The 14,305-nt window shown below is 41.5% G+C and overlaps 1 protein-coding gene across 3 annotated transcripts in view; it reads left to right on the top strand.

The window, feature by feature from the left end:
* The window catches only part of SLC25A30 (solute carrier family 25 member 30), a 97,108-nt gene extending 91,388 nt beyond the window's left edge, over positions 1-5,720 (top strand). For all 3 annotated transcript variants that reach the window (XM_034665198.1, XM_019794923.2, XM_034665197.1), the window contains 3 exons: positions 489-627; positions 1,982-2,062; positions 3,000-5,720. In XM_034665198.1, coding sequence (XP_034521089.1) covers positions 489-627; positions 1,982-2,062; positions 3,000-3,041 — 262 coding nt within the window. In that variant the 3' untranslated portion in view covers positions 3,042-5,720. The remainder of the gene's footprint in view (positions 1-488; positions 628-1,981; positions 2,063-2,999) is intronic.
* The last annotated feature ends 8,585 nt before the right edge of the window (positions 5,721-14,305 follow it).

Below are 14,305 nucleotides of genomic sequence, written 5' to 3'. Positions count from 1 at the left end.
GCAGTGTGGAAGTTGAGAAACCCTGCCCTGAGTTAATCGATACCAAGTGTGGTCTTAGTCTTGTGAGACCGAAAGTTTCGTAGACCCGGAGACCTCTGGGGGGCATTAAAGTGAGGACATCGTTTTCTCTGTTCTCCCAGAACGGTATAGTTATGATAGGGCTAAGATTACTCTGATGCCTGCTTATTATCAAATAGATGCGATAGATAATCGTTGGAGGACATTCCTCCATGTTTCTGTGATTCTTTGACATTTCAGAACCTCAAAGGTATTCTTAGTCAGGGACAGAATTTATAAGCCACTATAATCAGTGCTGTATTTAAGAAGTTCGTGCAGCGCTCTAGTGACGGACATCCTCCTGGAAACCTTTCCTCTTCTTATGTGTCACTTTGGCGTCATTTGGGAGGAAACTGTTTCCTTCCTCTGATAGTGGTTGCAGCTCAGTGGTGGTAAACTTTTTGTTTTTCCATTGGTATCTTTTTTCATAGCTCAAGCTTCACCTGTGGTCTGGCTGGGGCCCTGGCCTCCAACCCTGTCGATGTTGTGAGAACACGTATGATGAATCAGAGAGTCCTTCGGGATGGCAGGTGCTCTGGCTACACAGGAACCCTGGACTGCTTGTTACAGGTGAGAGTGGATGTGCTCTTGGGCAGGGTGGTGAAGTCCTTTCACAGCTCATTAGCTTCCTTGTTCCCCTCTGAAGAGTTTTCTTATCACAATGAAAAACACAAGGGTTAGAGCAAGACAAACCCGTGGATTTGTCACTTGTGATTGTGTGACTTTGGTTAAGGTACAGACTCTATACCTCAGTTTCCTCGTAAGTGAAATGGAAGAACAACAGCACGTATGTCATAGAGTTACTGTAAAAATCATCGAGACTATGCCTACAAAACAGCATAGTGCCTGGATTCATGTGTGATAAGCCTTGTTAGTATAATTAATAATAATAAGGGACACTTAGGAAATAAGCAAGTTTATTTTACTTAATCTTCAATGTTCTAGTGGTTTGTTTCAATCATTGAAACTGCCCCCAAAATATGCGTGTGTGCGTGTGTGTGTGTGTGAATATAGACATACATATTCACACACCCACATATTTGTATACATATATTTAACTGAAGGAGTAACTAAATTTTGAGGGCTATTATAACTAACACGAATGATGCTCTAAAGCCCTGAGATGGTACCCAGTTTGGGCCACAGTGGGGCGAATTTTTATAAATACAAAATCTAGATGAATATTTAGAAATGGAAGTTCATTTCCTTTATACCACTGCGCTATTGTAAAGGGAGAGAAAATCATCAGATTTTCTGCCATCACAGGAGAACTGTGTCTCCTTCCAAAGTGCATCTCCCTCCTCTCGAGTCCTACTGGAATGAATATCCTTCATTCAGACATCTCTCAAAAGAGCACATAGCTCTCACTGTAATTTTCAGTTTAAACAGTGGAGCCTCCTGTTCACGAGGGGATGCAAGTTCGCAGCTGTCTCCCCGACTAGCTTGCCAGCAGCTGGGGATCAGGGCCCACGCTGCTGTTCCTGCCCTCTGGCGTGGTGCTGGCACAGCCTAGATTTCCAAGTACTGCTCAACGAAGCCGAGATGCTTGTTTTCATCCACCTGATGCCAGCCGTGAGGTAGTGGTGGTCTGAATTAGGTCTTTGCCACCGTTGTTTCGCTTCTTTATTCCCCACCTGCTTGTGAGCCTGTGTGGCTGGGAGGCAAGAGACCCAGTTAGGATTCAATCTCCTTTCTTGCTGCTTCAGCTGCCGATTGCCTGCCTGGGCATGGGCCGGTTCAACACGGAGCTGTCGTCTTCTCCGATGCAGAACCCTTTAAAAACAAAAAGAGGCCGAGGGCACTGAGATTTTAGAGTCTTTTCAAGCATGATTTTATTTTTAAGATAAATGGATCATTCAGTCTGGCTACTAATGAATTATTATCGCATTTGACCTAATTGGAATCCTCCCCGCCCTTGTAACAGACATGGAAGAATGAAGGGTTTTTTGCGCTCTACAAAGGATTTTGGCCAAATTGGTTGAGACTTGGTCCTTGGAATATCATTGTATCCTTTTCTGTCACAGTACATCTGAAGAAAGATGTAGCGAAAAGAAGATTGTATAAACTGTCATGTTATTAATGATAATTTAGAAGTGGCTTCTTATTCGTTTGAGTTCCTCTGATTCTAAGAAATAATGATTCCATTTCTAGCTGAGCAGGTATAAAATCTCTGGGCTGGGCTATATGAATCTTGGTTTAGTGCTGGTGTTATTAAAAGGGAATGACATCAATACAAATTTCTACTCAGACTCTGTTTTAGAAGCTGAGAATATTTATGAGTACAGAAAGAGACAGGGATTGATTTTATATCCCTAGCCACCCTTGGGAAGGATGCGGTTTGGCAGCAGTGTTCTAGAATGCTTATTTTAGAGAGTGCCTGCGGATAAACAGGAATTAGCTCCTGAATTATTTGGCCAATTAGCACGATTTCCTGTATGCTGATGTGGGAGGCAGGAAAGAAGTGGCTAGACACGGAAGGGGAGAATTATAAAGAGGGAAGGTGGTTTTCCCCATCCCCTGTTTCTCTTGATCGGCGCCTGCCTCCTGCTGAAAGCCTGCCTCACCGTGACCCTTGAGGAGAGCTTCCCAGGGCTTTGCTGTCTTTCTGTCTGCCATGGAATTCACTGTTCTGAAAAGTCTGCCCAGCACAGCGGTCACCAGAGCTAGTCAGGGTGGATGTCATCTTCGAAGAGGCTCTGGGAGCTGGTGCTAGGGGATTTAGATATCTCCGCTGAGGTGGCTGTGTCCCAGGCTAACCCTGAGAAGGCTACCGGGAAGATCTTTTGGGGTGGGTAAGGATGGAGCCCCTCATGTTCAATCCTGTCTGTGGCACGTGGCCTGCCCAGACGTGTCTGCTGAAGGTGATGTCTGTGAGTCTGTGTTTAATATGTCCGGGTTGTTAAGTTGGCAGCTTCTTTGTCAGCCTTAACCAGTAACCGCAGTTCTTCGTGACATATGAGCAGTTGAAGAAGTTGGATTTGTGACAAGTCACGGCTGCAGGAGCCCGCGCTCTGAAAGCGCTCCCTTCTGAGACGACACAGCTTCCCGCGCGTCACGCTGCTTCTCACTGCTTGGTTCATCACTGACTCTGAGGCGCGAGCAGCAGGTGAAGACGGGCTTCGTTCAGGTTGCTGTGTGCTGGCGGTGGGCGCCGCGCTCCAGTGTTTCCTGCTAGACACTAACCTCCACGCACGAGGCCTTACCATGCAAGTGCCCTTCGACATCAACGACCGCGTATAGAACGCATGTTTCTTGCTAAAGAAAACTTGCGGGAAGATGAGGAACCGTGTGTCGTTTTCTTCAGGCCAGAGGAGCACCTGCTGTGTCTCCGCTCGCAGCTGAGAAGGCCAGCCTGCTCTAGAGAGCTCATTGGAACCATGGAATAGAGCCTCCAAGGGGGAGTTATTGTTCCTGAGTGTGTGGGGACTGTCGCTTCTTGTCAGCTGAAGAAATTTCACACGTGGAGACCTGGCCCTTTCAACTCCAGCCGTTAACAGGGCAGGAAACAGATCCCTGGGATTTTGCACTGCTTTATGATTTCCTATTTCGGCAGGATCCTTCACTTACAATAAGTGATTTTCAGCCTTTGAAGGCTTGACCTTTGTGAGGAATTGTTACAAGTATTAATCTCTAAACCCATGATGGTGTGAGGCGTTGGCTTTGAACATGGCAGGGTCCACGTTGATGGAAGATCTTTGAGGCAGCTGGGGTTTGGTCTTAGGTGATGTTAGCAGTTTGCTCTGATTTTTATTATTTCCCAATCTGTAAAATGGGGGTGATAATCTGTATTGGTGTCGGGGGTCCGATGAAGACAAGGGTAGCTGCTAGTATCTGCCTGGAGGGTAGGCGGTGTACCTCAGCCGTGCTGTCGTCCCTCCGGAACCCCAGCATCTACAGGCTGGTGTAAAGAAGAGAGCGGTTTCATGACGGGGTTCTCACTGGAATCCCCAGCAAAGCCCCTCCCCAAAGGCCTTGTGAAAAGAGAGAACACAGTCTAAGTCACAGTTTTATTATGGTTTCCTTAGCAAGATGTAGTGAGTGAATCAAAGAGTTGATTTTTTCAGATTTCTCAGTTTTTACTTTAGTTCAGGTTATGTTTATTGAGATATGTCCTGTCTCGGACTTCCTGTTTGGTTTGGATGGAAAACGCTTGACATTTTAAAAACTATCTCTTTAGTGCTGCACCTGTTTTCCAGTTTCTGAAAGAGGTATATAGTATCTTCCTTTCTTTCTCTAAAGACAACAAAAATCATTCTCCCTCTTCTTTCTCGCCTTCATCTTGTTCTTTTCAAAATGAAAAGTGACTCTGAGAACCCGAACTTTACACTTCTAGGAGACAGCCAGGGAAGGGGACATATTTACTTGGATACCTTCAGTTCTACCATTCGAGAACATTGAATACACACTGCCGGGGGCCCTGGGGTGGACCCTTCTGCAGTATTTGCGGGCAGGTTCCCAGTTTGTCCCGCCCTGGGTCACCACCTCCCTTGATCCCAGAATGGACTTTTCCTGCCCACCACTTTCACGTTGCCTTCTTTCTTAATGTTTACTTCGAAAAGATTTCGTGAGGCAGAATTGTTATTTCCCAGTGAGAGACAAAATCATTTAGAAGAGAAAGGAAGAAGTGGTGGAGTGGCGTGTAGGTGCTCATTGGTTAAAGCCTTAGTTGAAAGGCCAGATCCCCCGGCCCACTCGGGACGTGACTGCAGAGCTGAGCTCACTCGGCTCCACTCCTGGTACTGAACCGTATCTTTAGACAGAGATTTTTTTCTTCTTACCAAAACATTCCATTGTTTTCCCAGAAAGGCTTTCACTTTTGAGTTCCTTGAGCTTAAAGGATTACTTTTTAAGAACCACTTTTTTTTTTAATGAAGAAAACATTATATTTTTCCGAGAAAGGCTTTCCCAGAAAGGCTTTCACTTTTGAGTTCCTTGAGCTTAAAGGATTACTTTTTAAGAACCACTTTTTTTTTTTAATGAAGAAAACATTATATTTTTTAAGTGTACATATAATTCCTAAAACAGTAGAAGCAAGTTCATTTTGAAGACCATGTAAAGAGTCAACATCCTGCAACGTTCATTGTGTCAATTTATTCAAATTATGTACATGTTCATACCAGGATGAAAAGAAACTCAAACCTCACTATAAAACTTGAGCACGTTTTTAAGACAAAAATGGAGTACTTCTCCAGTGTAGCTTTATCTAACATGTTATATAGAACAGGATCTTAACCTGTTCTGGGTTTTCTGCTTCCTGAAGGAGTTCACGCAATCGTTAAGCTTCTCACCAAGAAAGAACTTACGGACTTGGAGACTCAGTCCCCTTATTTTCAGGGGCGTGACTACAAGTCCCCCAACCCCCTTGGATATTGCTTAAATGTGGCAAAAGGATTTTCAGCTTTTATAACTAAAACGAAGATAATGGATTTTTTTGTTTGCTTGTGGATTTATGTAATCATCGATGCTGAATGTTGCTGATCTGTGATATAAAAATGGCTCCTGTTCTCCATATTTATTCATGAGCTAGAAATAGTATGTATTAAATAAAAACCATACATTTTTCATAAGCCTTTATATTTCAAGCTCTTTAAGCATTGTTGGAATATGTGGCATAAACCTTGTTTCATTGTTTAATAAACTGGAATAATGCATAATAATCCAAATGATTTGTGGTTATTCTCAAGAAATAGAAACCTTTACACAAAGACAAGCTCCAAAGAGTCCAGAAGGTTGGAGTAGAAATAAATGGCACTTGTGAAAGTGGTTACAGTCATTTCTCCTCAGGGAGAAGTTGTTGGGGTCATCTTCTTATTTATTTTGTATTTTTAATTAATCTCTACACCCAACTTGGGACTCGAACTTACAACCTGAGATCAAGAGTTTCATGCTCTACCACCCGGGCCAGGCAGGCACCCCAGGATCATCATCTTAATTGCCTGGACACTTGTGACCTCCCACCATACGAAATCCTCTGTAGCCCAGTAGAGGCCAGTGACTTTGATTCATGGACTGGCTTGGCAAGGTCCCTTGGAGTTGCAGGACACCAGGGTGATGACTTGGGTGCCTTGCACCTTCAGGTTCCTTCAGTCATTCCAGTGTTTGGTGTTGGCTGGAGACAGGGGCTGGGATATTTGGTTAACTGTGAATCAGGGACAGGCACCCCTGGTTGGCATGAAATGCAAACTTAGGTCATTAATTTTTTTCACTTAAAAATATTTTGGGGGTGCCTGGCTGGTTCAGTCAGAGTATGCGACTCTTTTTTTTTTTAAAGATTTTATTTATTTATTTGACAGAGATAGAGACAGCCAGCGAGAGAGGGAACACAAGCAGGGGGAGTGGGAGAGGAAGAAGCAGGCTCATAGCAGAGGAGCCTGATGTGGGGCTCGATCCCATAACACCGGGATCACGCCCTGAGCCGAAGGCAGACGCTTAACCGCTGTGCCACCCAGGCGCCCCAGAGTATGCGACTCTTGATCTCGGGGTTGTGAGTTCAGGCCCCACGTTGGGCATAAAGCTTACTTAAAAATAAAAATTAAAAAATAAAATAAAAAAACCTCATCCATAAGATTATAAAAAACGTGTATTTTTTTTCTAGGTGCCTGTCTTATTAACATTTGAATTAAACATGATAGTTTATTGAAAAAAATAGAGTCGGGGAAAAAGGGGCGCTTTCTCAGTTCTCTCACCTGAGAGATATTCAAATTATGTACATGTTCATACCAGGATGATTGACTTCTTATGAAGGTTAGTAGAACCACTGGCTGCTGGTGTTTCTCAAAGGCCTGTGGACAGTACAACCCTCATGCGCGTTATGGTACTTGTTAAGACACATTTGGCTTTCTTCCAGGCTGTTTATTTCTTTTTTTTTTTTTTTTTTTTTTTTTTTTTTTTTAGATTTTTTTTTTAAATTTATTTATTCGACAGAGAGAGAGACAGCCAGCGAGAGAGGGAACACAAGCAGGGGGAGTGGGAGAGGAAGAAGCAGGCTCATATCAGAGGAGCCTGATGTGGGGCTCGATCCCACAACGCCAGGATCACGCCCTGAGCCGAAGGCAGATGCTTAACCGCTATGCCACCCAGGCGCCCCCAGGCTATTTATTTCTAAACTGGCAGTTGGGAAAATAAGACCCTAAATTTTTTGGTAGATTATAACCAGATCCATTCTGAAGGGAAACATAGGAATACAAGACAAGGGCAGTGTGTATACATAGGTTTCTCGAAAGCTTGATGCAAATAATGGAATGAAGAGCAAAAAAAACAAAACAAAACTCTAGAAACTACCTATATGTCTATATGTCCCCTGCTTTAATGATCCATACAATGGTTTACTATGTTGCTCTTGAGAAGAATGAGTTAGATCTCAGCCTGCTGACTTGGAAAGATGTCCATGATATGTTATTAAGTAGGAAATTTAAGATGTAGGCTCCTGTATAGGCCATGAACTCATTTCTTAGAGAGAAAGCAAACTTACGTATGGATGGAATGGATTTTAAGGGTATGTACTAGAGTTCTCCAGAGAAACAGAACTGGCAGGGTGTGTGTGTGTGTGTGTGTGTGTGTCTGTGTGTATACATGCATGATTTATTTTAAGAGATAGTTTTGTGCAACTTTGGGGGGTTGGCAAGTCTGAAATCAGGAGGGCAGGCCAGCCGACTGAAAACTCAGACAGGATTTCTGTTACAGTCTTGAAGTAGAATTCCTTCAGGAAACCTCAATTGTTACCTCTTGAAGCCTTCAACTGATTAGATGGGGCCCACCATATCATCGGGTGTTATCTTAAAGTTAACTGATTATGGGTGGTACTCACATCTACAAAATACCTTCACAGCGACATCTAGTGTTTGCCATACAATGACAACATAGCCTAGCCAAGTTGACACAAAATTTGACCGTCATAGGGTAGAAAGAATTAGAAATATTTTCCTCATACATAGTTACAATTTTTGGTTTCTCAAAAGCCTGTATTTTGTAATTTAAAACAAGATCTTAACCCAAAATGCAAAAAGGACTAGCTTGGGATACAGATGTTCTATTTATGGTAAGTGGGGTGAAGTGGGAGTTGCAGTGTATGTAATATTTGATTTATATTTTAAGTATAGAATGTTTCTAGAAGTATATTAAGTCTGTCAAACTTAAAATTGAGCTAACAAGGACAATGGGAAACTTTGCTGTTTATTTCAGTTTTTAACTACATGCTTTTTATTCAACATACTTAATACCTGTATGATTAAAAAACAATTTAGCCTTTTTTTTTTGACAGTGGGGGAACACCTGTATAAAGAGTGTATCATGTGGGCTGTGAGCTTAACCTCAAAACTCCTGGGTTATTTTATATAATTCTTAGTCTTTCTCTGACCATACTAAATTTCAAGTTACACTGTTTCATTGCATTATATGGTAGAGACAGCTACATTAAGAGGTTTTCCTTCATTAATTGAAACCTTGCAAATATATTTCTACAATTCTTTTTTTAAAAAAGATTTTATTTATTTATTTTATTTTAAAAAATATCTATTTATTCATTTTAGAGGTGGGAAGGGGCAGAGGAATAGGGAGAAACTTGAATAGACTGTATGCTGGGTGCAGAGCCCAACACAGGGCTGGATCCCATGACCCCAAGATCATGACCTGAGCAGAAGCCAAGGGTTGGCCGCTTAACTGCGTGCATCACCCAGGCTCCCCTATTTATTTTATTTGGGAGAGAGAGTGTGTGTGAGTTGGGGGAGGGGCAGAGGGAGAGAGAAAATCTCAAGGAGACTACCCGCTGAGCCCCACTGGGGGCTTCATCCCTGGACCCTGAGATGATGACCTGAGCTCAAGCCAGAAGTCAGTCACTCAGCTGACTAAGCCACCAGGGCGCTCCAACATTCCACTGTTCTTAATGGAAAGGGAAGCCGAATGAATGTTACTGCCTGTCTCCACTGAATGTGTGTGTGTGAGTTACTCTAGACTTAAAAGGAATCCACATCTTACAGTTAGAGTCAGAGTTACAAACATCCAAGGACTGCTTAAGGCCACTGGCAGACTACATCCTTGATTATATCCCTGCTTTAATTTGCTGTACCACTTTGTGCCTTTTCAACCTGATAATTTGCATATGGTAGATAATGTGGTAAATACTTGTTGTGTTACACGGAAGCAACCTTCTAAAATTTTTTTATTACTTCTGGGATTCTTATGTGGTGACTGAGATTAATATTTAAAAATTACAGTAAAATACACATGAAGTGAATTTCCCATAGAAGTGGATACTGTGTGGCATGAAGTACGTTCGCACTGCCGTGCAACCATCACCACCTTCCATCTCCAGAACTCTTTTCATCTCGAAGAACTGACACTCTACACCCATTAAATAAAACTCCTCATTCTCCTCTCCTCCCATGCCCCCAGCAAACACCATTATCCTTTGTTTTTGTGATTTTGACGACTCTAAGCACCTGATATAAGTGAAATTATACAACTTTTTTTTGAAGATTAATTTATTTATTTGAGAGAGAGACTGTGCATGGAGGGAAAAGGGAGAAGGAAAGAGAGTCTTAAGCTGACTCTGTGCTCAGAGCCCGATGACGATGCGAGGCTCCATCTCATGGCCCTGAGATCGAGACCTGAGCCGAAACCAAGAGTCAGTTGCTTAACCGACTGCCCCACGCCGGCGCCCCAGTATTTGTTTTTCTGTGACCAACTTATTAGCATAATGTCTTCACGTTTCATCGACATCATAGCATATTGCAGAATTTCCTTCCTTTTAACGGCTGAATAATATTCCATTGTGTGTGTAGACCACAGTTTGGTTTATCTTTTCATCTGTCAGTGAACACGTGGGTTACTTCCATGTTTTAGCTGTTGTGGATAAGGCTATGAACGTGAGTGTACAAATATCTCTTTGAGACCCCGCTTTCAATTCTTTTGGGTATACAGCCAGATGTGGAATTGCTGGAGTAGGGCGCCTGGGTGGCTCAGTCCGTTAAGCGTCTGCCTTTGGCTCGGGTCATGATCCTGGAGTACCAGGATAGAGTCCCGCATTGGGGCTCAGTGGGGAGTCTGCTTCTCCCCTGACCCTCCCCCCTCTCGTGCTCGCTCTCTTTCTCTCACTTTCTCTCAAATAAATGAATAAAATCTTTAAAAATAGGCATTGCTGGATCATATAGTAATTCTATTTTGGGTTTTTTTGGAGGAACTGTGTATTGTTTTCTGTGGTGACTGTACCATTTTACATTCCTACCAGTAGTGCACCAGGGTCCTAATTTCTCCACATCCGGGATAACACTTGTTATTTTTTGTGTTTTTTGAGAGAAGCCATCCTACTGGGTATGAGGTGATATCTCATTGTGGTTGTGATTTGCATTTCCCTGCTGATTAGTGACATTGAATTTCTTTTCATGGCCTCCTGGCTATTTGTATATCCTCTTTGGAGAAATGTTTATTCAAGTCCTTTACCCATTTATGAATTAGGTAGTTTGTTTTTTGTTGTTGAGTTTTAGGAGTTCTTTATATACTCTGGATATTAATCTCTTATCAGATATATGATTTGCAAATATTTTCTCCCATTCTGTGAGTTGCCTTTTTGCTCTGTTGCTAGTGTCTTCTGATACACAAAATTTTTCTATTTTCATGAAATCCAATTTGGCCATTTTAATTGTTGTTACCTGTGCCTTTGCTCTCCTATCTAAGAAATCGTTTCTGAATCCAGTGTGGTTAAGATTTTGTACTATTTTTTAAAAAAGAGTCTTATTGTTTTAGTCTTTATTGTGTTAGATTTAGGCCCTTGGTCCATTTTGAATTAATTTTTTTAAATTTTATTTTTAAGCAATCTCTACACCCACGGTGGAGCTCAAACTCACAACCTTGAGATCAAGTCGCACGCTCCAACAACTGAGCCAGGCAGGTGCCCCATTTCCTAGTTTCAATTTCATTTATCTCTGTTGTAGTCTTCATTATTTCCTTCATTCTGCTAGCTTTGAGTTTAGTTCTTTCTTCTTTTTCTAGTTCTCTAAGTTATAAAGTTAGGTTGTTGATTGAGATTTTTCTTGCTTTTGAATGTGTTTATAGTTATAAATTTCTCCCTTTGTACTGTTTTCATTGCATCCCATATATTTTGGCAAGTTGTGTTTTCACTTTCATTTATCTCTAAGTTCTTCCCTCCCTCCCTCCCTCCCTCCCTCCCTTTTGAGAGAAAGAGAGTAAATGTGTGCACAAGCAGGGGGAGAGGAGCAGAGGGAGAGGGAGAGAGAGAATCCCAAGCAGGCTCCCCCCTCAGCATGGAGCCCTACACGGGGCTAGATCCCATGACCCTGAGATTATGACCTGAGCGGAAGTCAAGAGTCAGTTGCTTAACCGACTGAGCCCCTCATTTGTCTCTAAGTATTTCTAATTTCCCTTCTGATTTCTTTGATCCATTGGTTGCTCAAAAGTGTGTTGCTTAATTTCTATAATTTTGTGGATTTTTGTTTTCCTTTTTTTTTTTTTTTAAGATTTTATTTTTAAGTGATCTCTATACCCAACCTGGGGCTTGGACTCACAACCATGACATCAGGAGTCACACAGTCTACTGACTGAGCCAACCAGGCACCCCTCGTGATTGGTTTCTAGTTTCATCCCAGTGTGACTAGAGAAGATACTTTGTGTGACATTTATTTTTTTTTAATCTATTGAGACTTAATTTGTGAACTAACACATGGTTTTCTTGGAAAATGTTTCATGTGCACTTAAACAGAATGTGTATTCTGTTATTGTTGGGTAGAATGTTCTGTATATGCCTGTTAGATCTAGTTGCTTTTTTGTGTTAAGTCCTTTATTTCCTTATTTATCTTCTGTTTAGTTGTTTTATCCATTATTGTGAGTGGGGTAGAACTGTTTCTCTCTCCCTTCAGTTCTGTCAGTTTTTGCTTCAAAAATTTTTATGGTTTGTCATTAGGTGTGTAAATGTTTGTAATTGTTATATATCATCTTGCTGTATTGAACCTTTTATTAATATTTAATGTTCTTTCTCTTTTGTAAGCTCTTTTGACTTAAGTCTATTTTGTCTGATGTTAATATAGCCATTCTTGCTCTCTTTTGGTTACTATTCCTATGGAATCTCTTCTTCCTTTTATTTTCAGTTTGTTTGGTCTTTGGATATCGAATGAATCTCTTATATACAGCATATATTTGGATCTTGTGTTTTTATTTTTATTTTTTAAGATTTTATTTATTTATTTGACAGAGAAAGAGTACAAGCAGAGGGAGCGGCAGAGGGAGAAGTAGGCTTCTTGGGAGCCTGATTCAGGGCTGGATCCCAGGACCCTGGGATCACGACCTCAGCCAAAGGCAGATGCTTAACTGACTGAGCCACCCAGGCATCCCAGATCTTTTGTTTTTAATCCATTCTCCAATCTTTGTCTTTTGAGTAGAGAGTTTGATCCATTTACATTTAAAGTGATTATTAATAAGGAAGGACTTCTGTCATTACGTTACTTGTTTTCTTTATGCCTTATAATTTTTTGTCCCTCATTTCTCACCTTACTGTCTTCGTTTGTGTTTACTTGACTTTTTGTAGTAGTATGTTCAAATTCTTTTCTCATTTCCTTTTATGTATATAGAAATTTTCTTTGTGGTTACCATGAGGATTACATTTAACATTCTAAAATTAAAACACTTTAATATGAATTTGTACCAGCTTAACTTCAATAATGTACAAAAATCCGCTTCTTTACAACTCTGTCCCCAGCCTTTTCGTTGTTAATGTCACAAATTACTTTATACATTGTGTGTCCAAAACAAACTAAAGCTTTTTTTAAAATCTATTTTTAAAAAAGATTTTATTTATTTGTCAGAGAGGGAGAGAAAGAGCACAAGCAGAGGGAGTGGCAGGCAGAGGGAGAAGCAGGTTCCCTGCTGAGCAAGGAGCCCGATGCAGGACTTGATCCCAGGACCTGAGCCAAAGGCAGATGCTTAACTGACTGAGCCACCCAGGCATCCCAAAGTAAAGCTTTTAAAAAATTCCTTAGTTTCTGAAATGATTTGTAAAACATGATATGGAGTTATAAACGAAAGTTACAGTAATACTAGCTCTTACACTAATAATTTAAAATTTTTCTTTAAGTAATAACACTTGACTTTTTATTGTTCATGTATTTACCTTTATTGAGATCTTTATTTTTCCATATGGTTTTGAGTTACTGTCTAGTGTCCTTTCATTTCACCTTGCAGGACTCTCTTGAGCATTTCTTGCAGGGCAGATCTAGTGGTCATGGCTCCCTCAGTTTTTGTTTATCTGGGAATATCTTCAGTTATTCCTCACTTGGAGGACAACTAGTGTGATATTATAGTTGAATGCCATATACCATACTCTCTACAGCTAGAAATCAATATTTTTATCTGGAGAATAAGAAAGAAGGATTAAATACAAGTTAATTTTTTTAAAAGCTTTATTTATTTATTTATTTGAGAGAGAGAGAGAGAGACAGTGAGTGCATGAGCGGGGTGAGGGGCAGAGGGAGAAGCGGACTCCCCATCAAGCAAGGAGCCCAACTTGGGGCTCCATCCCAGGACTCTGAGATCATGACTTGAGCCAAAGGCAGACACTTAACCGACTGAGCCACCCAGGGCCCCCTGTTTTTGTGATGCAGTAGATTAAGAACATGGATTGTGGAGCTCAACTGCTCAGATTGAAATCTTAGTGCTGCCACTTACTAGCTGCATGTTTCTGGGCAAGTTATTCAGTCTCTCTGTGCTCAATCTCCTCTTCTGGGAAACTGGGTAGTAATAGGTCTTAACTCATAGAGTCCTTGGGAAAATTAAAAGAGTTAACATATGTAAAGTGGTAGAGCACATAGGAAAAACTCCATGTAAGTGTTTGCAGTTGTATCGGTCAGGATAGATGAGGTGATGCTGCGGTAAGTAATAGCCCCAATGTCTCAGTGGCTTGTAACAAACATGTAGATCTTATACACACCGCACACGCATCAGAGATCAACTACAGCTCCGCTCTACATTGCCTTCCCGTGGACCCAAGCTGATGGACCTTATTTTTGGTATATGGTTGGTTTGTGGCCCAGAGAAAAGAGGTCATAGTGAAGCACATACTGGCTCACAGTGTCTCCGTGGAAGTGATACACATGGCTTCTCACATTTTATTGGCCAAAGCAAGTCACACAGCCACTCTTGAGTTCAACAGGGTAAGCACGTGTTATCCTTCCGGGGCGGGAACATCCAAACAAGGCCATTGTAGGCAAGGAAACTGGAATGCTGAAGAGATTCTTATGCAATC

Source organism: Ailuropoda melanoleuca, chromosome 7 (genome assembly GCF_002007445.2).
Source record: "Ailuropoda melanoleuca isolate Jingjing chromosome 7, ASM200744v2, whole genome shotgun sequence".
Lineage (NCBI taxonomy): Eukaryota > Metazoa > Chordata > Mammalia > Carnivora > Ursidae > Ailuropoda > Ailuropoda melanoleuca.
The sequence above is the reverse complement of the archived record's forward strand: the minus strand, read 5'-3'. Positions and strand labels throughout refer to the sequence as shown.